The sequence below is a fragment of the Lytechinus pictus genome, chromosome 11 (assembly GCF_037042905.1).
Source record: "Lytechinus pictus isolate F3 Inbred chromosome 11, Lp3.0, whole genome shotgun sequence".
Lineage (NCBI taxonomy): Eukaryota > Metazoa > Echinodermata > Echinoidea > Temnopleuroida > Toxopneustidae > Lytechinus > Lytechinus pictus.
The window spans coordinates 16,588,697-16,612,690 of record NC_087255.1 but is presented as its reverse complement, the minus strand read 5'-3'; the positions used below and the strand labels follow the sequence as shown (position 1 = coordinate 16,612,690).

General features: G+C 35.7%; 2 protein-coding genes across 2 annotated transcripts; both read right to left on the bottom strand.

Moving 5' to 3' along the window:
- Positions 1-349: 349 nt before the first annotated feature.
- Positions 350-8,880, bottom strand: LOC129271522 (very long chain fatty acid elongase 4-like). Its single transcript, XM_054908851.2, has 7 exons — positions 8,792-8,880; positions 5,698-5,825; positions 3,832-4,019; positions 3,496-3,576; positions 2,335-2,506; positions 1,771-1,898; positions 350-1,101 (listed from the first exon to the last, which is right to left on the bottom strand). The coding sequence occupies exons 2-7, from the start codon at positions 5,789-5,791 to the stop codon at positions 928-930; spliced, it is 837 nt and encodes a 278-aa protein (XP_054764826.2). The 5' UTR covers positions 5,792-5,825; positions 8,792-8,880; the 3' UTR covers positions 350-927.
- A 744-nt stretch (positions 8,881-9,624) lies between these two features.
- On the bottom strand, positions 9,625-23,981 carry LOC129271520 (ectonucleotide pyrophosphatase/phosphodiesterase family member 5-like). The gene is made up of 5 exons (XM_054908850.2): positions 21,887-23,981; positions 15,451-15,761; positions 14,912-15,149; positions 14,222-14,407; positions 9,625-11,026 (listed from the first exon to the last, which is right to left on the bottom strand). The coding sequence occupies exons 1-5, from the start codon at positions 22,203-22,205 to the stop codon at positions 10,686-10,688; spliced, it is 1,395 nt and encodes a 464-aa protein (XP_054764825.2). The 5' UTR covers positions 22,206-23,981; the 3' UTR covers positions 9,625-10,685.
- Between the last annotated feature and the right edge of the window lie 13 nt (positions 23,982-23,994).

The window sequence follows — 23,994 nt, the reverse complement described above, 5'->3', positions numbered from 1 at the left end:
ATGTTTACCATTTCTCCCACATATAAATCCATTAACCCACACCCACTCACATCTCCCACATATAAACACATTAACCCTCATTCTTGCTCTATCTCTCACAGATAAACGCATTCATACTCTAAGTCTGCCTTCCACACTTGAATACATTCACCTATAGGGCCTATTCTCACCCCGTCTCCAACACGTAAACATCTAAAACCCAGAACTTCTCATCGTGTCTCCCACACATGAACTCATCCATCCACACTCTTATAATACCCACACATTTGTTCGGTCTCCCCTACATGGGAAACATTACCCACATGGATTTTATTAAGAGGGCGACAAAAAACAAGGTTTCGACAACAGCTCGGATTCTAAATAATCTATTATTTACGTCAACACTAAGTACCAAACAAGTGCAACTAGGCTTGATTGAATTAATTTACATTTATAATAGATAAAGATTGAAGCTTTGAAACTTTGACAAGTATTTATAAAAATATGTCTAAACTACAAATCTCTACAATTTTAAAGTTTTCAAATGAGATACTTTAAACCAGAGACCCGTGTTGTGAAAGGCTGATGAATTTTCAAGTTTTAAAGTCACGGCAGGCGTACATTTTTATTCCAAACGCCCGGGTTTTTTTTATGGAAACCGGTATTGCCTTTGATAGCCTGAAATAAATCGATAAAGATGGAAATTAGGTATACAGGCTGTTACTTTATTTTATTTCATTATTTCTCGTGGCCGTGTGGTCCAAGGCGGCCGATTGCTCCATCACCATAGAAATCCAGGGTTATATTAGGAATTCTTTTTGAAAAAGATTATTTATCTTACATCAAATAAGCAAGAAAAGTGTTATATGCATTATTGATACCAACTATACACAGTACTATCCGTGGTTTTTTTCTAAATTAAAAAACTAGAACAAAACTAAACGACAATTATGATTTGTCCTTTTCCGTCTTTTCTTTGTGGTACGATTTGCTGTAGAAATTACCGAAGAGCAGGACCATAGATATTGCGTACAAAAAGACTGCGTAGTTGAATCCTTGTGGGAAGGAGCATTCGACGAAGATGTTCAGACCGGTGTGGAAAAGAACCATGAAGAATTGGACCTGTATAAATAAGATTTAAAATATCTATATATTTTTGCAACAGAATATGACTGCGTCATTAACATCATTCTGTACTGATCTTTCATTCTCGGCAATGAAAATACAGTGTATTTTGTTTATTATGATTTTTAAAAGGCGTGTAATTTTATGTCATAAAAAATACAGACCCTTTTTTGGTTGTTTCCACCTGTAGAGAATGGGGTAGCGAACGACTGAATATCGCAAAAAGTACACATTCCCCCATGTATTGGCTTATTATGGTTAGACTAGACTTGATGAAAAATAGGTGATTAAAATACTCTTATATAAACCGCATAATGGAATTGATGGTAATATTAATTAATACAGATTAATTAAAGTAGTCGAAGTAAATTAGAAATCATTTTGTCTCATGTGTTTCTTTCATGGAAGTTAGTCGACGTAGAAGTAGTAGAAGAATAAGTAGTAGTAGAGGAAGAAGGATGAGGAGAAGGAGAAGAAGAGGAAGAAGAAGAAGAAGAAAAAGAAAAAGAAGAAGAAGAAAGAGAAAATGAAGACGAAGAAGAAAGAAGAGAAAACACGGATAAGAAGAAGAAGAAGGAAAAATGGGGTAAAGGAGATAAAAAAGAAGAGGAAATTTAAAGGGAGGAGAGAGAAAGAAGGGAATGGAGTACAATGAATAAGCCATACCAGCTGAAGTTGTGTGAGGTATTTCTTCCATGTCAAATATTTCTGCATGTGCGGCCCAAGGGCTGAGAGAGCGTAGTAAGAGTACATTATCACATGAACAAAACAGTTGCACATCGCTAAGAAGAATGCTGAGAAGAAAGAATAAAACAACATGATTAACAATAACAAAAATGATAATTACATGAACGAGTTTTAGAATCTTAAGACTAGTTCAAAGATGCCAGTTCAATGCCTAGAACACACTCACAAACAATATAAAAATCTTAATCATTTTAAAATTCTCTTACTCTGTTCTTTCTATAGATGATTTATACATGTGTTTGTAAATGTTTCAACGAATAAAAGAATTGAAAACTTTTCGAGTATAATTCACATTTGAATTATGATAAATGCTATGTATGGAAAATGTTGGCTTATTATGTGTGATATGTTGAAAAAACAATTACTCTTCTCTACCTTTGTTATTGTAATGTGGAAATAAAATCAAGTCAAATAAAACAAAAATAAATAAAATCAGATTCATTTTTTCCTCAATAAAGAAACTTAATTTTTTTTTATACATACACTGTCCACCAGCCACGTATTTAACCCCAAGCCACCAGTTCACAATCATTGTACTGTGATGGTAGACATGGAGAACTGTGACTTGGTTGTTTTTCTTTCGTAGGATGAAGAAGACGGTATCCAGGAGTTCGATTATCTTGGAGAAGAAGTACCACCAGCAAACGCTCGCCATCTGAGGAGATATGGTAAACCATAACGTCATTAATACAATACTTTTGATACGGTTGAATAGTGAATATGTCTTTATTACTAGTTTTATAACTAAACAGGTTGAAGTTCAGGAAAATGTACGTTTTAAATCAATAGATTTTTTAGGCTGTTGACGAAGTTGTTAAACGTGTATAGGTCTATATTATATGGCAGACTTTAATGATGTATAAGACAGCCGACTTTGTTTGTGTTTGAGTTTTAACAGGTATATATCAACCAGAGATGACTATTTACGTCTGAGACCGACATTTAGCGTCACCATTCGAAAGACGTGACCAGGGCTCAAACCTCTGCATCAATTTGTAACTTGTAACAATGGATGTAGGTTGGATTACAGTTGCACACCACAACGCCCAGTTGTGGGACAGTTGTGACAGTGTAATATTTAAAGGCAAAATGGTAGCTAGTATGAATGTAGAAAGAGAGCAGTGGGGATAGACGTGGAAATAGAGCAAGAGAAATAATAAAAGAAAAATAAGGGCAGAGATATAAAAAAAAGTGTTGGTAAATTTATGTATTTCTCAAAATTTGAATTCATACGTTCTGAGGAAACAGTAAAAAAAGGTGTCTACTCAAGTAATTAAAACATATTATTGTTAATACTTGTTTGACATCACCTGTGCTTGGGAGGAGAAAAGCGAAATATGACCAAAGATTATTCTCTTCCCGCTATAAACTAATCAGTTTATGCAGCAGTGTGCATGTGCGACACTATACCAGAGTCCCCTGCTCTTTTTTAATAGTGCAGTGTAAAATGGTAATTTATTTAACATCCAATTCGAGGGACGGAGTTATCCACTGTCACAGAGCTTGCGTCTATGATACAAGTGAGGTTGACAATAAACAACACAGCTTTATGTCATCCGCCCCGGGGTGGACTCGAACCTACGATCTTGCGGTTCAACAGACAGGCGCTTACTGGTGAATCAATAAAAAAAAGGAGTAGCTCACCCTCAGTGCAAGTGGGTCATCTGTATAGTCGACAGGATCACATGTGTAGTTATAATTGGAAAGCCATGAAGACACTCGAAACTGAAATAAACAAAGTTGAATGGCAGATGGAAAAGATAAATTATGTCATTCTTTCATTTATATATTTAAATTAACAGCAATGTTTGATATAATTTCATAGAGCCCATTTGGGCGAATCGTTGAATCATTTCCCTTTCAATAAAGCAACATGATTATATTTGATAATGTTATACTTTCAAGATTCTCAAAAGCCTATAGATTCCCCTGATCACCTGATGGCGGGAAAAAAATCCAGTTAAAAACAGCATATCCTACCTCATAGCACATGTAGAGTGAAAGCAAGACCATTGTAATGTTATAGATGAGCAGGATGGGCTTCAAGTTGAGTGGTTTCTGATTCTCCATCATTCTCGGTCCAGTTCGAAGGAAGATGAAGTAGGTTACGAGGATCAAGGTACATGATAGAGGGGACTCCATCAGCGGCCAGTTCTCCACCCTTGGATCTGGTTTATACAGTATTGCAAAATACATTGTTTTATATCTACGTTCGTTAATCTGGCTAGCGTATTCTAACATCCATTTCGCTTTCTGCAACGTTCAGAATTTATCAAAAATGCCCGTCAAATTAAATTGGACGGATAGAGGTCATTGTCAAAAGTTGGTGGACCGGGACAGCACATCGTCTTAAGATTCGGACCTGACAAAAAATTGCAAACATGTCGTTTGTCCACAGTCCAGGGGAGCGTTTCATGAAAGGATTTTATCCGACAAGTCCTGTTTTATCCGACAATTACCATAGTCACAGTGCCTATCAGCCAATCAATATCAAGGAAACTTGTCGGATGAAAATGTTGATGAAACACTCCCCAGGACGACACTGCTGTTTTGATTCACCGATGTTCGAAAAAGGCTGCTTTGTTATGAATGAATTTTGACAATAGATTATTTGCGTAATAGAAAGCGTTTGTTTGTAAAGTGATTGCTAAAATATGCAAATGCATTGATCCGATATACGGAAATTACATCTATATAGATATACCAGCTTGTTCGTTTATCTTAAAAGGAATAAAGAGTTTGGTAATTAAAACATTATGTGGCACTATTCCGAATTTTCGTTTGTCCGAAACCGGAATCTTGTTCGTCAATCTGAAGGTTCGATAATCACCTTCAGTGGTTCATTTTATGGGAGATTTTCGCACCCTCTTACTACGTTCAAATTCAAATTCAAATTCGTAATAATTTCATTACCAACAGATCCAGCAGAACAACAAAATATTATGATCACATTGCGTATGATATACATGTTATTATTAAAACAAAACACAACTCGAGATTTAGATACAATAATTTTTTATTTTAATAAGCAAATATAACAAAATATGAAAGCAAAGTTTCTTACATGATCAGTATTTTTGGAAATAGAGGGATCAACTTGATGGCAATGGTTCTTAAAGGGCAGGTCCAGGCTGGGGATATTTATATTTCAATAAATAGAGTAAAATTCGCAAAGCATAATGCAGAAAATTTGATCAAAATCGGATAGCAAATAAAGAAGTTATTGAATTTTTAAGATTTGCATTATTCCGGTGAAACAGTTCAAGGCATGTCTTTATAAATATTCATTAGGTGGGCTGATGATGTCATATCCCCACTTGTTCTTTTGTATTTTGTTATATGAAATTAGGCTTATTCAAATTTTTTTCACCAAGAACTAAAACAATAGGATTGACAACTGATTAAGTGCATTAGTTATTTACTGCCACAACTTATTTCATCATAATGGAGACACATCATTTCCACATGTTTAAAAATATGAAACAATTATGATTTCATGTAATAACGTAAGAAAAGGGAAAGTGTGGATGTGCATGTAACTTTTTTCCCAAAATATTGATAAACTGTAAAATTCAATAACTTCGTTATTTGTTTTCAAATTTTGATAAATTTTCAGCATTTTGCTCTGTGAATTTTACTCTATTTATTATAATATAAATATTTTCAGCCCGGACCATCTTTTTAATTAGGTCTTACACCTTGATTAATTAATTCAGACATTAATGATTTGATTCCATATGAAGGTGCTACACAAAAAGAATTCTGTATGGATATCAATAATTACTTAACTTTAAACTTCATTTATAATTATGACCAAGATGTGAATGCATGGTGGACGATTCTTACCTCCTTTTGAAAGAGTTGAGTTGTAAACATCTGATATTCTGTCAATAAGAGACATTGCTGTGTCTTCGTTGTGAAGTTGATGAGGTCTGGCCATAGTTTATGTGAAAGAATTGCGGATGGCAAATTATCTGAAAGTTAATTTAGTATTCATTAAAAGTTTTCGAAAAGGAGCTAGGATTATATCACATAAACATGCACCAACTTAAATGGCTATTAGCAAAGATTATTTACTTGGAATACCCAGAAAATGATTCCATTACCATTCTATTTTTAGATTAAACTTCTTTGTCTCTCTATATTGATTTTAACTGATCTTTTGAGTTTCAAAAGTTAATCGTTAAAATAAAAAATAGGTCAAATGTTCGGTTGTCCACTAGTCACGGACTGTCTGTATTTATTTTAAATACTTAACTTAGTATTCTGGGGCCCGTCTTACAAAGAGTTGCGATTGATCCGATCAATCACAACTATGGACGGCCAGCAACGTCAACATCTAAAATGCATGAATGTTCAAAATGTTTTCTAGATATGACGTAAATTACATAAATTCAATGTTTTCTTGACAATTTGGTGTGTTCGCTTTTGTTTACAAAGGACATTTTGAAAATTTCCCTGAAGTCAGGTTTAATTAAAAACTTTTAAACTCTGGTTTTAAGTGGTTTAACTATGGAAAGCCAGTTGTTACATAAATCTATAACAGTAGAGGTTCAATGTATCAGCTCATTTGACTCCCGAAACATTATTAACTGCCTGGGAAGGATAAATATGACAGTTGTCTTCACCATTAAAGAATTAGTAAAGAGCACAGTAAACATGTGAAGCATTCAATGCCAACAAAATTTTGAAACGTTTGACTTCCCATAATTTTAGCACAAGTTAGACCATGGTTTAAGTTAAACCTGACTTCAGAATACGGGCCTTAGAGATTAGAGCAACGCTTCTCAATCTTTTTTTTTACTCGATCAACACTTTGATTCTCATATTTTTTTTCGGCCCACCTACCAAAATTTTAAGAAAACGTCAATTTTGATGAAAAAAAATGTTTCGTGAAATTTAAACAAAAAGCTCTAAAGCACATTCAAAACGAACCGTTTGAGAATTATTCTGCATTCGCAAATGTCCGGTAAATGGGCGGCAATTAACTACATACACAATATGCATGCACAAGAGGTTCACATCAAAGTTAGATCGAAACCACCATAGTGTGCATGTGCGTGCTTTGCAACATGCATGATACAAAGCATGCTTTAGTTTTGAATGACCCACGTTAACCGATCGTATATGATTAAGTTCGGACACATCTGTAAAATATACTATAGTTTCCCCCCTAATTTGTCTCCATCTGGAGTTTCTCGCGGCCCGCCAGTGGACTGGGGCCCATTGGTTGAGAAGCGCTGGTTTAGCGTATATGCTGTATCCCAGAACTTGATTTATGGATGATAAAACTTCAGCAAAGCGCTTTTAATTATATATTATCTCATCCTACTTGGAATACTTTGCAACGATAGGCGGTTATGAAAAAAAAATACATTTATGATTAAACATGTAAAACGGTCTTGGAGGATGTAATACTTACAATTCTCATTGAGAGTCAATTGAAACAAATCAAACGTAAAAGTACAATATTTGTATTAAACAATGAAATATTGAACTCGTAATATTGTGTTATCAATATTCATTGTCCAAAGATTAAAATCTATGCACAGAAAAAGACTGATAATTAAGGCACTTAATGGTCATAATAGTAATCGTTCATTATGATTTTATGATACATCACATTGATTATGAAATATAATAGGTTACACTTTACTCTGTAAAGTGAAAAATGTTATTCTACAATGTGCTGAATTTTATCCTTTAATGTACCGCATTAATCAGCTGTATTTTACCCTATAATAATCACGCTGCATGCACTTGACTCTATTTGTGTGTGTGGATATTTCTGTTTGAAAATGGAGTTTCCACGTTCAAACGTAAATGTACCTACTATGTTTGAGGAACCTTGGAGTTACTAGTTCGTTGCAGAAGTGATTATCTTCAACTTAAAGCAGCGGTATCTTTAAAGTATATTTGTGTTTGGAGATAGATTGGTTAACGTGTATTTGGGGAAGAGATTGTCGCTTTTGCAAAGGTTTAATAATGGACACTGCAATTGGGTCAAGTAATGACCACGATTGGTTTTGGAAATTACTTATATTTAAAATGAAGAATGAAATGATGCAGACAGAGAGGAATTAGTAAGAGAAGATTGTTACCTTTTATCTAATTCATAACTAGAACAAAATTGTTGTGCTACAGTTCCAAAATTAGTATGACAAAATTAAAAGAGTGATATTTTAATTGATTTTAAAGTATATTTAGGCAATTAATGTACCTTTTCTTTTGGAAAAGAAATCGATTTGTATTGTAAATTTCCTCTCGAAAAATACTTAACCTTTGACGTCATATTTCTGGAATTAGCTTTACATAATATGACAAATGGAATAAGGAATGAAATGAAAGGAATAAGTTCCTTTTACATGTTTCAGGTACCCATGTACCTCACCTGCATCGTGCCGAACAGTGGGTACTATATGGGTCAATCTGTAATAAACGAATGACCTTGAATATTCCGAAATCTTTTTGAAGAATTTGAGAGCAGTGAAGTGAGTGAGCTGAAAAATGACATTTTCTTTAATTGACGACTAATTTTGAAGTTGATTTTTAAAAACCTAAGATCGACCAGATATTAAAGGAAATTCGATAAAAATTATAATATACATATCATAAGATATACATTTCATATGATGTACATATCATAACACAATGAGGTATCGCAAAAATGCCACTTTTGTGCAGATTTTGAAGGTGCATAAGCCGCCGATATGCCAGTGTATATACTCGGATTTATGTTTACATTGGTCAGATTGAGAAGTCGTTCCAATGCCTCTATAACAATAATAATAAAAAAGAAATCCAATTATCTGATGGAACTGTGTGCGTTAAAACATCATGTAGCATGACTTTTTGTTAAGACTAAAAAGCATACCAAAACACATTATAATAACCTATTAATGTAAAACATTATAATTCATATATATATTTATAATCTTACCTTTCTATTAAGACCGTTCATCAATCCTTACAACGTGGTCCAAGGCCGTTGTTTCCGATGTAACTATAATACCAAGAACCCTGGATGACTAACGTGTGGTTTTATACGTAATGAGTACATAGTTTTATCACTTAAGTGTAAGGGTGATGGCTGATGCACTCCTCTTTTAGCATGCGTCCCTCTCTTAATCCGTGTATCCATCTCTGTGTTTTATTTTAGTCTCCTTTTCTCATTGCTTCAGGTCATGTAAAAAACATTTTATCATGTTTTGATTGATATATGTATATATTTTCTCTAAAAGTGACAGCCTCGATAAAAAGAAGTACTCAGGATCTATGCAGGTTTGCCTTCCATTGATGAATAAAAAAACCTAACACATGAGATTCTGAATAACTGCTTATTGAGTGATTGAATATTAATTATATTGATACGGGATTTGAAAATTTGTAGCACTTTTCAGTCCCTTTAGAAAACACAATAGGCGCCTAATCAAATTTGCTACAATTAGAAAGGACCAAATTAACCTTCCTAGTTATTTACAACCTTTTACAATGTTCAAAATTACATTATTCATGTTCTATCGGATGTAAAATAAAGGATATTAAACTTTAATTGCACATTGCAACTTGGAATTAATAAAAAAAAAATGTACCCGTTCTATTCTCCTAAATTAGTCAGGTTGATAAAAAGATGAAATAATCGTAAATATCTTTTTTTTGTTTTATTATGATATTTTGTAATGGTCGTACCAAGGACTCTATATGCAAATATATACACGTGCAACACTTTGGAATTTTATATTTTTTGTTTATTTTTCTCTCTCTCTCTCTCTTTTTTTTACAGTGTAAACAGATTTTAAAATATACACTTTTAATGCAAGAATATCAGATTAATTAATTTTACAGGAAAATTGACCTTTCCAAGCTCAATATTCATAATTGTAGTTATAAGACGAAAGCTATGTCAATGGAATAAAGCACAATCGATATCTGCGATGCCGTGCGTGTGGTTTTCTTTTGCGTGAGTGTGTATGTGTGTGTGTGTGTGGGGGGGGGGGGGGGGGCTCTATCTAACATTTCCACAAAAGTACCATTATTTTTTCCAATAATTGTATAACAATTTTCACCATAACAATGTCCCTCGAATTCCCTTCAATATACTGCTGATTTTTATTTTTTGGTTGCAAAACCTGACAATTAATAGTTCATGCCTTTACTTATCATCATCGATATTTAAATTATTATAACTGTTGTTATTATTATTATTATCATCAATATTGTAATGATTATGATTATTATTAATATAATAATTTTTTTGATATCATAATCATTATTAGAATTGATACCATTGTCATTACCACACCTGTTTACATCGATATCAGGGGGATGTTTCATGAAAGGACTTGTCGGACGTTTTATCCTATACAAGTCTTGATTTATCCGACAGTTACCATAGTAACAGTGCTTCTCAGCCAATCAAAATCAAGGAATGTTGTCAAATCTGACAACGCTACCCTGTTATTGGTCTGTTAAGAATATTGACTAATGCTTTTTCTTCGTTTAATCCTAGATATCTACACATAATGAAAATGTAATATCTGTTCACTTTATCACGTTCATTCGTTAGGTTCATTCACTTACGGTTTTTTTACATTATTATTTATCTATACAAATAATGAGTCCGTCAACTCGACCACAAGAACATTTCAGTGGTCAAGACATATATAACTTGCACATAGAATACGCTGGTGAAAATGAGAGCATTAATTTTGCGATATGATCTCAACTATCTCTTGTTCAAGTCATATTATAAACAATTCGTTATAAATACATAAATGAGTTTAAAACATTTAATCAGCGTTTTACTACGTGTATTCACTTGTTGCATTCTACAATTAATTATAAAAAGCTAAAAATATCGTAAAACCGAGCGATAGGAGGAGTGGAGAAAAAGTTTCACGAATGCCTGATCCTGTCGTCATCTGAAAAGTCGTCTCTATTCCCGCCAAAGGAGTGGTTCCAGTCACCTCATTGGCCAAAAGAGGCTGCACGTGACTAAACGTGCCATTGTTTCGGGCGGGGCTAACTGAAAGGAGGTGACACATCAAGTTGTACACGTCAACGGCATCCAGCAAATCATCAGACGCGTAGTTTGCTTTGAAGGCGGGGCCAGAAGCGATGAAGATTGACCGCATGCTTTCAAGAGTGTTCAAGAAGCCGTGATTTCCGTTGTATCCTATGGTATAGTGAAGAAGACGAAATATACAAGTTTAAGCGGTAGTATATATTGTGTGAGATGAAGAATCAAAATATTGAAAGGGGAAAGAAAAGGGGGGAGAATGGGGGACAGAGGGGTGGGGAAGAGATATAAAGAGAGAGAATGATAGCAATAAGTGTGAAAAAGATTCTTAAATAAGGTCGAGTAGGAGACGAGGAATAATTTTCTAAAACAAGTGGAACGCTTTTGGCAATCTCGCCTGCATTTATGCAATATACCAACAGCATAGGCGGATCCAGGGGGGGGCCCGAGGGGCCCGCCCCCCCCCCCCCTATTGGCGCAAAAAAAAAGGGGAGAAGAAAGAAAAAAAAAGAAAAAAAAGGAAGAGAGAGGAGAAAAAAGAAGGGGAAACAAAAGAGTAAGAAGACGAGTGAATAAAATAATATGAGGGGAAGACTTAATTAAGAAAATCTTTCATGTCACTAAATAAAATTTTCGCCCGCGCTTCGCGCTCGCATTGCATTTTAGGTGATTTACATATCTTGTTCAATATGGAGTTTAAATATATCTATATATAATATACAAAACACATTTCATCTCGGAAATCGAACATTCGTTATTTCGTGTGATTTAGAAATTGATTTTTAAAAAGTGCTCTGTAAAAATGTCAGTTTTATAGTCTGAATATTATCACTTTCTGCTCGCGCTGCGCGCTCGAAGATTTTTATTTATCAGGAACCTATTATTTTCGTGTATTCCATTAAGTTGTCAAAATATCCCTTTTCAGGTCTGATTGTCGAAACGTATCAGCTAGCGCTGCACGCTCGCATTTTGATTGGGGAGTTATGTATGTCTCAATATTGATTATACAACAAACTACTTAAAATCCCCTTTTCATGACAGTGTATAAAAAAAATTAGGCTCACAATTTGCGCTCGCATTAATGGTTAATAATGCATCCTAGTTATAATGACAAAAGTGATTGAAATGTCCAGTTTTCAGGCCATCATATCATCAGATTTCGCGCCCTCATTAGGCATTAATGAATAAGATATTAATTTAATAATTGAATTGTCCCTTTTCTTTCAGCTCGAGCTTACCAAGAGGAATAGGCAGACAGTCTTCATTTTCATATGACATGTCCTAAGGACATTATCATTATCCAGTTTCAGATCTCAATATCAATTTTTTTTTGCTCGCGCTTTGTGCTCTCATTATTAAAGTAGAAATATCCCCTAATTACTCATTATTTTCATGATTTAAAATATATGAATAAGAGTGCCCGTTTTTAGGTATAAATCTCGATTTTTTTCCGCTCGCGCTTCGCGCTTGCATCAATTGTTATAGCTATCTTGTTCACGATTATAAAAATTGATTAAAATTTTCCATTCTTTATGTAGAAATGTCAAAAAGTTTCAGCTCGCCCTTCGCGCTCGCATGATTTGATTGCTGAAATATGTGATGTCTCCATGGCTAAGTGGCAGTCCTTAACAGGTACCTTTTCGATCAGTTCAAAACGCATATGAAAATTTTCTGCTTGCGCTTTGCGCTCGCATTATTAATGTAAGGAAGATCCCTAATTACTCATCCTTTTCATGATTTACAAAAACATGAAAAGAGTGTCTCGTTCAGTAGTTCTAAATCTATAAATTTTTCGCTCGCGCTTTGCGCTCGCATTGTTTAGTTACATACCTATTCCGTTTAAGTTACAAAAAGTGCTTAGAATTTCCATTCTTCGGGTAAAAATGTCAAAAATTTCAGCTCGCGCTTCGCGCTCACATTATTTGATTTTTAAAATATGTAACGTCTTCATGGCTAACTGCATGCAATCTTTAACAGGTACCTTTTCCATCAGTTCATTTCTGCTCGCGCTTCGCGTTCGTAGTAATTATTTAGTTGCATACACATCTTTTTCAGGATAACAAACATTGCCAAGAATGTTCAAATTTAAGGAAAATAAACACAAGATTTCCAAAAAAATTAGCTCGCGCTTCGCGCTCGCATTATAAAAATAAGGATTATGATATTATATGTTTATGTTGATTAATAAGAATAAAAATAAAAAGTGACTATTAGGACTACCCCTTCAAAGAAACCCAAAATCATATTCGAGTGGCCAATTGGGGAAAATATGGCTGAAAAAAATTCCGGCCCTCCCCCCCTATTGGCGAAGGCTGGATCCGCCCCTGCAACAGTGCTGACTTAGAAAACAACTGAAATGAATGATTATTAAAAAAGCACAATTCATATGATAATAAAATGCTGAGTTCATTTACCCTAAATGAATTCGATGACGTGACCTGAAACTCGTGTAACACGATCAGTGATACTTGATTACCCTTGTGTCTAGTTTCATGAACTACTGTAGATCCATTTACTTTCAAACTTATGATAACATACAAATGTGGAAAAACTTCGTTGACCCTAAATGACCTTTGACCTTGGTCGTGTGACCTGAAACTCATGCAAGATAATCAGTGATACCTGATTACTCTAATGTCCAAGTTTCATGAACTCGGTCTATATAGTTTCTAAGTTATGACGACTTTTCAAAACTTAACCTTGGTTAAGATTTAAATGATGAAATTGAAAACAATGACCCTAAATGACCTTTGACCTTGGTCATGTGACCTGAACCTCAGGAAAGATCACTGCTACTTGATTATCCTTATGTCCTAGTTCAATGAACTAGGTGTCTAGGTCCATATACTTTCTAGGTTATGATGAAATTTCAAAAACTTAACCTTGGTTAATAAGATTTCAATGTTGACGACGCCGCCGTCAGCAAAGCGGCGCCTATGCTATGCAGGCGAGACAACAAAATCCTTATCAATATCTCGAAAAGAAAATAACTTTTGGTGTAACCATGGTAACGGTACGTCGCTGTGGCCTATTTGAACATGACGTAAAGAAACGGAGCGTCAAACCGACAGTGACGAGCTATACCCTTTGCATTTTTTTTTTCAATTCTACACACTTAAATAATTCCCCCTTTAATCACTTGAGATCAGGTACGACAAAATGTCATGTGGGATTACATCGCTACTTAGTAGGAATGCATTTGCTAATAGTTTCATTCCGTATTTATAAATGCCATTTGGAAACTGGAAAATAAAACTGTGATTAAATCAATGATATTGCTAATTATACAGTGCATCAATTACTACTGATAAAATATAGGCTTATACAATTTTCATGAAATTCATGAATTACTTTGCCAGTTTCCGGCCACAGAACTGTTTATCCATACATGCCACCCTTCCTCCATGACGACAAGGATTGGGCTAGTACGTCGATTGTCTCGATAATGGTATTCTTCAGGAATCTCCGCTTTCAGGTAAACGTTCATACTTGGATGAGCATCTTTTAAAGCGTTGTACAAGGCATCAGTGTTTCCCTCTATGAAGATAAAGAGTGATAAATAAATTCGACTCAAAAGTCGTTGATAAAAATAGATACGGCGAAGTAGCGTGCCTCAAGGTGCTGCTGTGGACAAATATTTTTTGGCAGTGTTATTCACACGAAGTCTTAAGTGCATACAATATAAGTTTAACATCTGTTTTGTTTTATTCATTTACATGTATGATTAAAGTTAGATAAATCATACAATATGCGTACTTCATCTTTAGGTGCTTAGCAGCAAATTCATTAAGAGTAATGTGCATCAAGATGTTATACAAGGTCCGATTCTTCTTTATGTTGAAAAATATATTTATCATCGGGGTCAAAGTACATAGAATACAAGCTTTCAAACCTACGTTTTATTGTTTTAAAATTCAGTTTTAGGAATAAAACAAAATGGAATCCGAAATACAAATAACAATATAATTTAATTCATCTATACAATTGCACTTAATCAAGATACCATGATACTACACCACGAAGCAGAGCCGTTATACAAACCTTCATAAGGCCATAAACCGAACACTGGATCGTTGTTGGTATAGAAATAAAGGCTCCTGTCAATGTAATCATCAAGGAACACGGTCTGGTTAGAAGATACAGACGCCATGCCGTGGTCACTTGTCAGTATAATGTTGACGTCATCGAGCAGATTGGCTTCACTGAGCTTATCCAGGAGATAGCCAAGGGTTTCGTCACACAGAGCTATACTGTCAGCAGTGGCTTCTGATTCTGGACCCTATGAAAGTTTAACAATGAAGGAGACGAAATAAGAGATCTGGGCCCTGTCTTACAAAGAGTTACGATTTATCTGATCAGCCTCAAGGATATGGAAATCCAAGAATGTCACAATTTTTTTTTCTCTTGGAAATTTGCTCAATTAGGCTTAGGCTGAGAAAACTGGGATTTGATGTCAAATTTTCGCAAATTAAGCCTATAAGTAAAAAAATCTATCCAAGAGGTGCATAGCTTAAGGTCAATGCTCCAGAGTAAGTTCAATAAATATTAATTTCAAAACAGTTTTTTTTTTCGACGCTTACTTGAAGATGTCCTGTGCTATCCGGTTCATGGAAGTACAGGATCCCTAGATTCGCGCTTCCATTGGACATGAGTCCAACCACTAGATCAATACGATCATTGAAAGGGAAGGAGCCATCGTAGGCTGGTTGGTGATAAGTCGCAGTCATGCCGGAGATGTTAACACGATCACCAGGCCAGAAGACGGACACGGTACGACCACCGTTGAGCTGGTTGGTCACCCAGATCGGTTCTCCACCGTAGTTCCACCATCGAGGCTCGTTGTTGGCTTGGCCGAATGTCGAATTGAACTCGGGGTCGTACATTTCGTTTCCTGGATAATAAGTATTAAAAAAAGTATCGGGATAAATCATAAAATGGGTAATAGTACACAATAATGATCTATTGATATATGCGCTGCTATCTAGTTCGTGAGATTTTTGTCCGTAAAAAAGGTGTTGGTTCGGGGTGGTGAGACGACACTCTTCCATAGGCTGCTATACAAAATCCGAAATTCGAGGAGATGGGGCAAGCCTCTACCCCCCCCCCCCTCTAGGATCGACGCGTATGCATTGAATAGATAAATATGCTCTGATAAATTTAAACTACGTCACTATAAGCACAGTCACATTTGAGTTAAGAGATTTGAGTTTTTGTTCTATGGATAATTGTTGATAAAAAATACTTTGAGAGCATCACGTCTGGTGTTCAGGCCTTCAATATCGAGGGCTTTCCCAGTCAATCTGTCGCGAATATTTTATTTTAACGATAAGACATCTCTTCAATAAAATTGAAAAACAAGAACCGTGAGGATTCCTTTATCACACAGGCAAGGCAGTTTTCCAAAGCTGCCATTCTCCATCCGGGTTACTCTTACCTGAATACGCGAACATTAAAAATTGCATGAATATTCGAAGCCTATAGCAAGCATATAGATTTCTTAAAATCAATAATGAGAACTATACTCGAGTTTTATTCCTGTTTTATGTAACAACTCCGTTTGAAAATATCAACTGTTAGTTTTTTAAGTCTAGTGCCCTATTTTGCTGATGCTTTCTTTTTTCTTATTTTTGTAATTTTTTTTTGCTAAAACATTCTAAATATATCTAACATAATACTAAAACAGAATACAATGACATGGCTACCTGTACTGTATGGGTGAAAAATAAATGGTATCAATATTGTGTTGTTGGGTTCATTGTTTATAGGGGTAAGATCTGGGGGTTTTAGCGACCTCAGACAGTCTTCATAAAAAAAAAAGTTAATAACAAACTATGCAGATATCTGTTATTCTGATGGTAACTTATCATAAAATAAATAATTAATAACGTATTAAGAGGAAGTGCAATTCAAACATGAGAGTTGAGAATTTCCCAGAGATATGAATCATTAATGATTTCATACTGTGGGCGATAACGTTATCTAATTCCTGATAATGTGTAAACAAAGCTGATATTGAATACCAGACATGAATTCATTGCCGTGTTTGTAAGTTGTGGAGGCCGGGGGGGGGGGGGGTGTCTGTTTTTGGTGCTCCCCATTTACTACCATAGGCCATATTATTTTGTTTGTAATTTTAACAGACAATTGCAATTGCAATTCAATTCAATTTAATTCAATTCAAAGTCTGATTCTTAGTTATGACCCCATTAAGTATTGAATGAGCTACAATGATTGGAAACCAGTTTACAAGTTACTTGTTGCTATTTACAGCAGCAAACCTCTGGCAAGATTTCATTTCTTTAGAAAACCCTTGAATTAACAGTATACATAAACATATCTATCTGCATTCTATTGTTTTGGTAGGCCTCTCTTAGTCTTCACTTTTCTCCGAAAGCGCCCTTTTAGCGATTCTATAATCGGGAAAATTCCTACAATGATTCCGGACTTACAACCCGGCGCAGAGCAGCTCATCAAAATGTTGTCGTATGGGGGGTTGGGCAAGTGACCCCCCCAAAAAAAAATTCCCCGTAGGAAAAATATGCCCTTTTTCAAAACGAAATATGCCATTATTCGAAATGAAATACCCTTTTTTAATTAAGACGTAATACATTTTAGGCTAGAAAATCACAAATTTTTTTATATGCAGCCCGTATCCTATTCATGAGTCACTAAATGCAGTCTTTAAAAGGTTCCTTTTTGGTCAGTATATTAAAAATTTCAGCTTGCGCTTCGCGCTCGCGTTAGATTCTTATCCTTTTCTCATGATTACAAAAACTGCTCGGAATGCATACTTTTCATGATTTTATTACGTGAAATTTTTAAAGTTTGACCTCATGATTCGCGCTCGCAGGGATGCCCTTTTAACAGTAATTAGGTCCATAATTGACAAATTTTAATCAGAAATCACTTCAAAAAAGACTTTGCTCAACTTAATTACTACAAAGCACACAACTTCTTCACACAGATGATAATCTCATGGTGAAAATATCTGTTTGCACCAAAATGCCCTTTTCTGGCCTATAAGTGCCCTTTTTTGGTTTTGCCCCCCCCCCCCCAACGAAAATACGTTCCGTCGCCCTGGACTATATAGTACCATTGCGTGTATGATTTCGTGTTTTTGAAGTAATAAAAGTGCAATTGGGGAGAGTATATGCACAAATCCCGGCACAAATTATACATGAATATAACAACAAGCTTGTTCGATATACTTTCCAACGCTGACTAAAACTTCAATATCGTGATAAATTGAAGTTCAATCGTGAGCGGTAATACAAATATAATTTCCAACCACTGTAATGTATATTTGTTTTGCTTAGCGATTGTTTCGATCGATGCCTTATTCAATTTGAAAATCAATGTGGCAAGCATATAGTATTTGGGAAGAATATAAAAATCGCTACGTGTTGTAACTAGGAAACGGATTTAGACAGTTCCAAATTCTGATTGATTGGTGAACCACTGGGGTTCGAATAACGGTATGTTTTTATGAACTTTTATTAACGGAAAGAATAAAAAAAAAATCACTTGGGAGTAGTAATTAGACAATGTCATTTTTTTCGGCTTTTCGTCCCAAATGATATTCAATATTCATTGGATTAAGAAACTTGCTATGTGTTTTTATTTCCAAATATGCTAGGTATTAAAAAAGAAGAAGAAGAAGTATAAGAAAGGATGCATTCGATGTATGTATTAAATAACATTTAAAGGAGAAAAATGTAATAATACTTGGTTATTATTTTAAGGTATACTTTTTAAAATACAACATGAAAATTAAAATACATTGACAGTGGAGCCATTCTTCTTTCTCTTTCTTGTTAAAAAAAACTTTTTATAGGCGTACTGATATATATGTTTCCCTTTACCTTCCAAACGAGCGTATAACATCATGCTGAAATAATATTGCATCAGATTTTCTATAGCTGTATATAGTATGTCCCCCTGTTATTACTCGTACTCGGTAGAATCGACAAACAACTAAGGTAAAACACCATTAGGTCAATGGCGTAACAGGCAGGGGGGGGGGGGGCAAGCTGCCCCCCTGGCGGATTTCACCGGGAAAAATAAAAAAACGGGAAAAGAGAAAAGGGAGAAAGAGAGAAAGTGAAAGAAAGAAAGAAAGAAAAAAAAAGGAAAGGGGGAAAGGGAAAGGGAAAAATTGAAAGAAAGCGAAAGAATGAAAAAAACATAAATAGGGAAAATAGAAGGAAAGCGGGAAAAGGAAGGAAAGAAGAACATGTGAGGAAGTACAAAATATCATGAAATACTAATACATTAGCATTATTAGCAAGTGAGGGATATAAATTCAAAATATATGACTCAATGGCACGGGCAAGAATGCCGGGAAAATGGGAGAGAGACGCAAAAAGAAACGGGTAATGAATGTAGAGCCAAAATCTATATTGGAAATCAGAATGTGAAGAAAAGGGACAAGAAAAAAAAGAGAAGAACTTATCACAACCGGGCTGCCGAGGGTTGAAAAATATAAAGAACCGGAAGAAAGGTGAATGATGGCGTCTATTATAGCTTGCTAAATTTTATGCAATAATGGTCGCAATCAGGACAAAGAAATCCTTATAACCAAGGGTTAGCCAAGGGCTAGTTATATATATCCCCCTATATTATGTCCTAACCTATATAAGTAAAGCTTTATGCTGGCTAGATTTATCGTAAAAAGCCTGTTAATGTTTTATACTTTGGCTATATTTCCAAAGCTACTATCACATAAGTAAAATTTAATTTCAAATTCATTTTAAAAGGCAAAATTTTTCTTGCTTGCGTGTGTGTGTGTGTATTTGAGTTTTGTCAGACGTGTATCAATCAGATATGATTATTTACGTCTGGGACCGACCTTTAACGTCACCATCCGAAAGACGTGACCAGGGCTCGAACCTCGAACCTCTGCATCAATTTGTAACTTCCCCACAGCTTGGATTACAGGCGCACGCCACAACGCCCAGTTGTTCGCCCACTGGCGACATTAACAATTTTTCCACATTTTCTACGTGCTGCCTCAAAATATTTCGTTTATTATCCGCAACTGCGTTGAAGTTCGTGTATGTACCCGCGATTTGATAGAACAGTGGCCAAAAATATCATGAGGTTCCGGAGGCTCCGCCCCAGACCAGTGGCGACACCAAGGGGGGAGGCACGGGGGCATTTGCCACAAGTGAGTTGGCCCCACCCCAAAACTATTGAAAAATACCAAATATGTATAGTAAATGTTGTCATAAGCATCCTACTAAAGCTGCAAAGGCCTCAAAAACAGCTTTTTCGTTCTTTAAATTCTGAAAATTTTCTCATCCATTCACTATTAGCTCCAAACATATTTTGTCACCAACATAAATCTTTCAGAACAAAAAATTCAAAATGTCGCTCGCGCTACGCGCTTGCAGTAACTGTTAAGTAAATTATCTTTTCATATGGGGCTTGAAAATCCAATGCTCAAGTCAATATGCTTCTCGCGATTAGAGTTTTGCGTATTCATAATTTTCATAAATCACAATGGTTTAATTAAATAGCCATCCAGTTCATGATTATACAAAAAAGTGCTTAAAACGTCCATTTATCATCTTAGGATATAAAAAAATTTCAGCTCGCGCTTCGCGCTCGAATTATTCATTTGGTGAGATAGTCCTTAATAGGTCTCTTTACAAGTAAATAGGGTCTACATTAGCTCGCGCTTCTTAATTGCTCGATTTTGAGAAATAGGCAAAATATTTGTGTGTTTCCCCCCTTGCCTCCCCCGAGGTTAGAAATCCTGGTGCCGCCATTGCCCCGGAACCCGATCCGCATAGCACTGGCCCCAAAAAATCTACAACTGAGATAAAAAAAAAGAAAAGATTAAAAAAGGAAAGGAAGATGTAAGATATGATGTTATTTTCTAAATACCATGTCAAAATCAATCTCAAAGTTATATTCTCATGAAATATTATTTTTTTCTCTCGCTCGCTTCGCTTTGCTGCTCGCGCCATGCTGTGCCCCCTCTTTTTTTTTTACTTATCACGCATTGAGCTTTGCCCTATTGCTCGGGGCACAATGATAAAAAAATCCTTATCAGCCATGGTATGACCGGGAAATTTTTGGCTCTTGCCCCCCCCCCCCCCCTGGCCACCAACCCCTGTAACGCCCCTGCATAAGGTGCACATAGCGTTACAGGAATGTTGTGATGTTATTGCGTAATTCCTCTGAGTACTACTACCATAATTATGAACAAATTCTTACGCTGTGAATTCCAGTAAATTCTCAAACTAGATTATTTTGGTCACAATTAAATATTTGTTTAGATCTAATTCAATCATAATCATGTGTAAAGGGATTTGTTTTTGCCATCCAATCCATTCAATGAAATCGTTAAAAAGGGAAAAGGAAATAAAAGACTCCAAAGTCCACTATTGGCCAGAAATAATCTAATTTCATTCAACACAAGTAATGCAGGTGTACGCTGTATACAAACGGAAATGGTCAATTTCTATCACGGAGCTATTAACAGCTCCATGATTTCTATAGTATAGTAGGCCTATATGCATGCAGGGTTTTACGATCAGGGGCGGTTGCAGGATTGCCCAGACATGCCAGAGGGGTGCCAAAAAAGAACCCACTTTTTTTTCTTTCGAAATGCATTTTCTTCCTAAATGATGTAAGGAAAGGTCTTCGCTAGAATCACAACCCTTCGACGAAGGGTGAGGGAGGGCCTATAAAAACAACCCTCTTCACAATTTTATATTTCATTTACACTCTTAAAAGCATTATTTTGTCAAAATTACAAATGTCTTGGTGAATATGTTTCCGACCGACAAATAATTGTCAAAATCAACCATTTCATTGTGATATACCAGAAGTTTGGTTGATATTGACCAATTTTATCGGTCGGACACAATCATATTCGCCAACTGAATAGTTACTTTGACCATTCCTTTTCAAGACTGTAGAAGTCATCTGGGGGCTGTGGCGCCCCGGTCCCCCGGGATCCGCCACTAACAATGGTATAAACATGTTTAATTAGACCTTTACACTGACCTATTATCCCATGGTTCTCTTGGTAGAGACCGGTAGCGATGGTGTGATGGCCAGGAAATGTTTTCGTGGCGAATGCAGGAGTCAAGCCTCCTGGCTTGGCGCCCATACTGACAAGGCGATCGAAGTTGGGCGTTGACGTCTTTTCCAGGTAGTCGTAGCGGAAACCGTCGAATACCACCAGAAGCAGAAGTGATTGATTTTCTTCACCGTTGTCATTGCTCGAAGCAACGGGCTTAATGATGTCGGCTGTCGCGATGATCAAAGCGACCACGAGAACAGTGGAAAATAACGAATCCATGCCGCTAAAAGAAATATCCATACAATGTATCAAGGTCAATAATGAATATCGAAATCAGAAAGACTCCCGCCAACCCGCCTCCAATTGCAGAACTCGATCGAACCAATCCCTCCGAGTTGATACTGTTCTTATCAAGGAGTGTGTTTCATCAAAGATTTGTCAGGCGCATATGCAAATATCATTTTTGAACGTGACATTTTCCATTATCCAGTCACCTTGACAAGTTGACATTCGCTGAAACCACCCGGAAATCTAAAGTAATGATCAAGTGTGTACATAGAGAGAGAGAGAGAGAGAGAGAGGGGGGGGGGGAATAGTAAGATTGAGAGGAGAAGGAAAGAAAGAAATAAAAAAAAATAGAGAGAAGGGGGGAGGGGGCAGGAACAGAGGGGGAGCCATGGGAAGGAGGAAGAGGAATGTAATTTTATTATTGTCATTAATATTGTTATTTTAATTATTATGTTTTATAGCTTTTTGTGTTCCTTTGTTTTTGTTGAGAATAAAATGGACGGGAGCTCAAGCATATTTTGACAGTAAACTCAGCTTGATATGATTGAGATACGAAATAACGCATGCATGTTGACCAACAAAACTAATTTAGGTGTGATTTTTTTAAAGATTAATCATCATGATTACCAAAAGTGCTATAATTATCAAATTTTCCAGTCGGAAAATCAAAAATCTTTAGCTCGCATCAATAATTAAGTCAGCTCGAGCTCCGCGCTTGCATCAATAATATTATTTGATTAGTCAGATACCCATCCTATTCAAGAAGTGCTTAGTATGTCAATTTTTCAAGTAAAAAAAACAGCCCGCGCTCAGCGTTCTCATCATTTATTATTAAGTCAGATACTCATCATATTCATGGTTAAATAAAATAATTATATCCAGTTTTCCAGTCGGAAAAAAAAATCAACTCGCCACAACTCGCGCTTCGCGGGGCGCTTCGCATCATCTTGTTTATTTAGAGTGCTAAAATGCCTGTTTGAGGTCGAAGAAACAATAATTTACTGATCAAAGATCGCTCTCGCATATTATTTGATTGATGAGATATGTATCATATTCATGACTCACAGCAAACTGTCATTAGTTTATTCAAATAAGTGTGTAATATAGTTAGATAAAGCATCGCGTCCATGCCCTTCAAAGACTGCACAGGATATTCAATTTTCATGTCAATACATGAAATATCAAAAAATTTAGCTCGCAATATTCACTTTATCTTATTAGTAAGCAGTGGCGTTATGGGCCAAAAATTTTGAAGGGGAAAGATATGGCGTATCACGGTATCAGGCAAAATTTATTTAAAAAAAAGTTGGGAGCTTGCGAACCGAGCGAGCAAAAAATTCGACATTTTTTTATTACAAACATCCAAATTTGTGATAGGTTTTGACATAATATTCAGAAAATAATAAATTTCACCCTTCTCCTTCTTCCTCCGCTCTTTCATTTTCTCTTTTTCCCCTTGGTCATGATTTAATTCTTCTTTTTTTTTAGGGGGGGGGGGGGGCAGCGCCCTCATCTGTAGGCCTATGCCAATATAAGATGTATTATACTGACATCTTCAGACTTTTGTGAGGAATACCCCCTCAAAAAGGAATTGAAGAAGTAACAACAACAAAAAAGTATTTTTAACAGCTGATCCCTCCCCCCGCCCTATTGTAAAGATGTCTATTCGACCTTTTTGCCTTTTTTTTTAAATGTAATTTTTTTTATTTCTGTCAACTATCGTATAAAAAAGATAAAATTCTATTAACTTTTAATATTTTCGATGGATTTTCCTCAAACCTTCGCCAATGCATTAAAAAAA

What these genes read in the sequence shown, in the direction of transcription:
- LOC129271520 (XM_054908850.2), bottom strand. Translation starts at nt 22,205, where the DNA reads ATGGATATTTCTTTTAGCGGCATGGATTCGTTATTTTCCACTGTTCTC. An exon ending in AGAGAACCATGGGATAATAG is followed by an intron (nt 15,762 to 21,886) that starts GTCAGTGTAAAG and finishes CTTATTATCCAG; the next exon opens with GAAACGAAATGTACGACCCC. An exon ending in CGGTTTATGGCCTTATGAAG is followed by an intron (nt 14,408 to 14,911) that starts GTTTGTATAACG and finishes TTATCTTCATAG; the next exon opens with AGGGAAACACTGATGCCTTG.
- LOC129271522 (XM_054908851.2), bottom strand. Translation starts at nt 5,791, where the DNA reads ATGGCCAGACCTCATCAACTTCACAACGAAGACACAGCAATGTCTCTT. An exon ending in CACTCTACATGTGCTATGAG is followed by an intron (nt 3,577 to 3,831) that starts GTAGGATATGCT and finishes TGTTTATTTCAG; the next exon opens with TTTCGAGTGTCTTCATGGCT. An exon ending in ATGACCCACTTGCACTGAGG is followed by an intron (nt 2,507 to 3,495) that starts GTGAGCTACTCC and finishes ATATCTCCTCAG; the next exon opens with ATGGCGAGCGTTTGCTGGTG.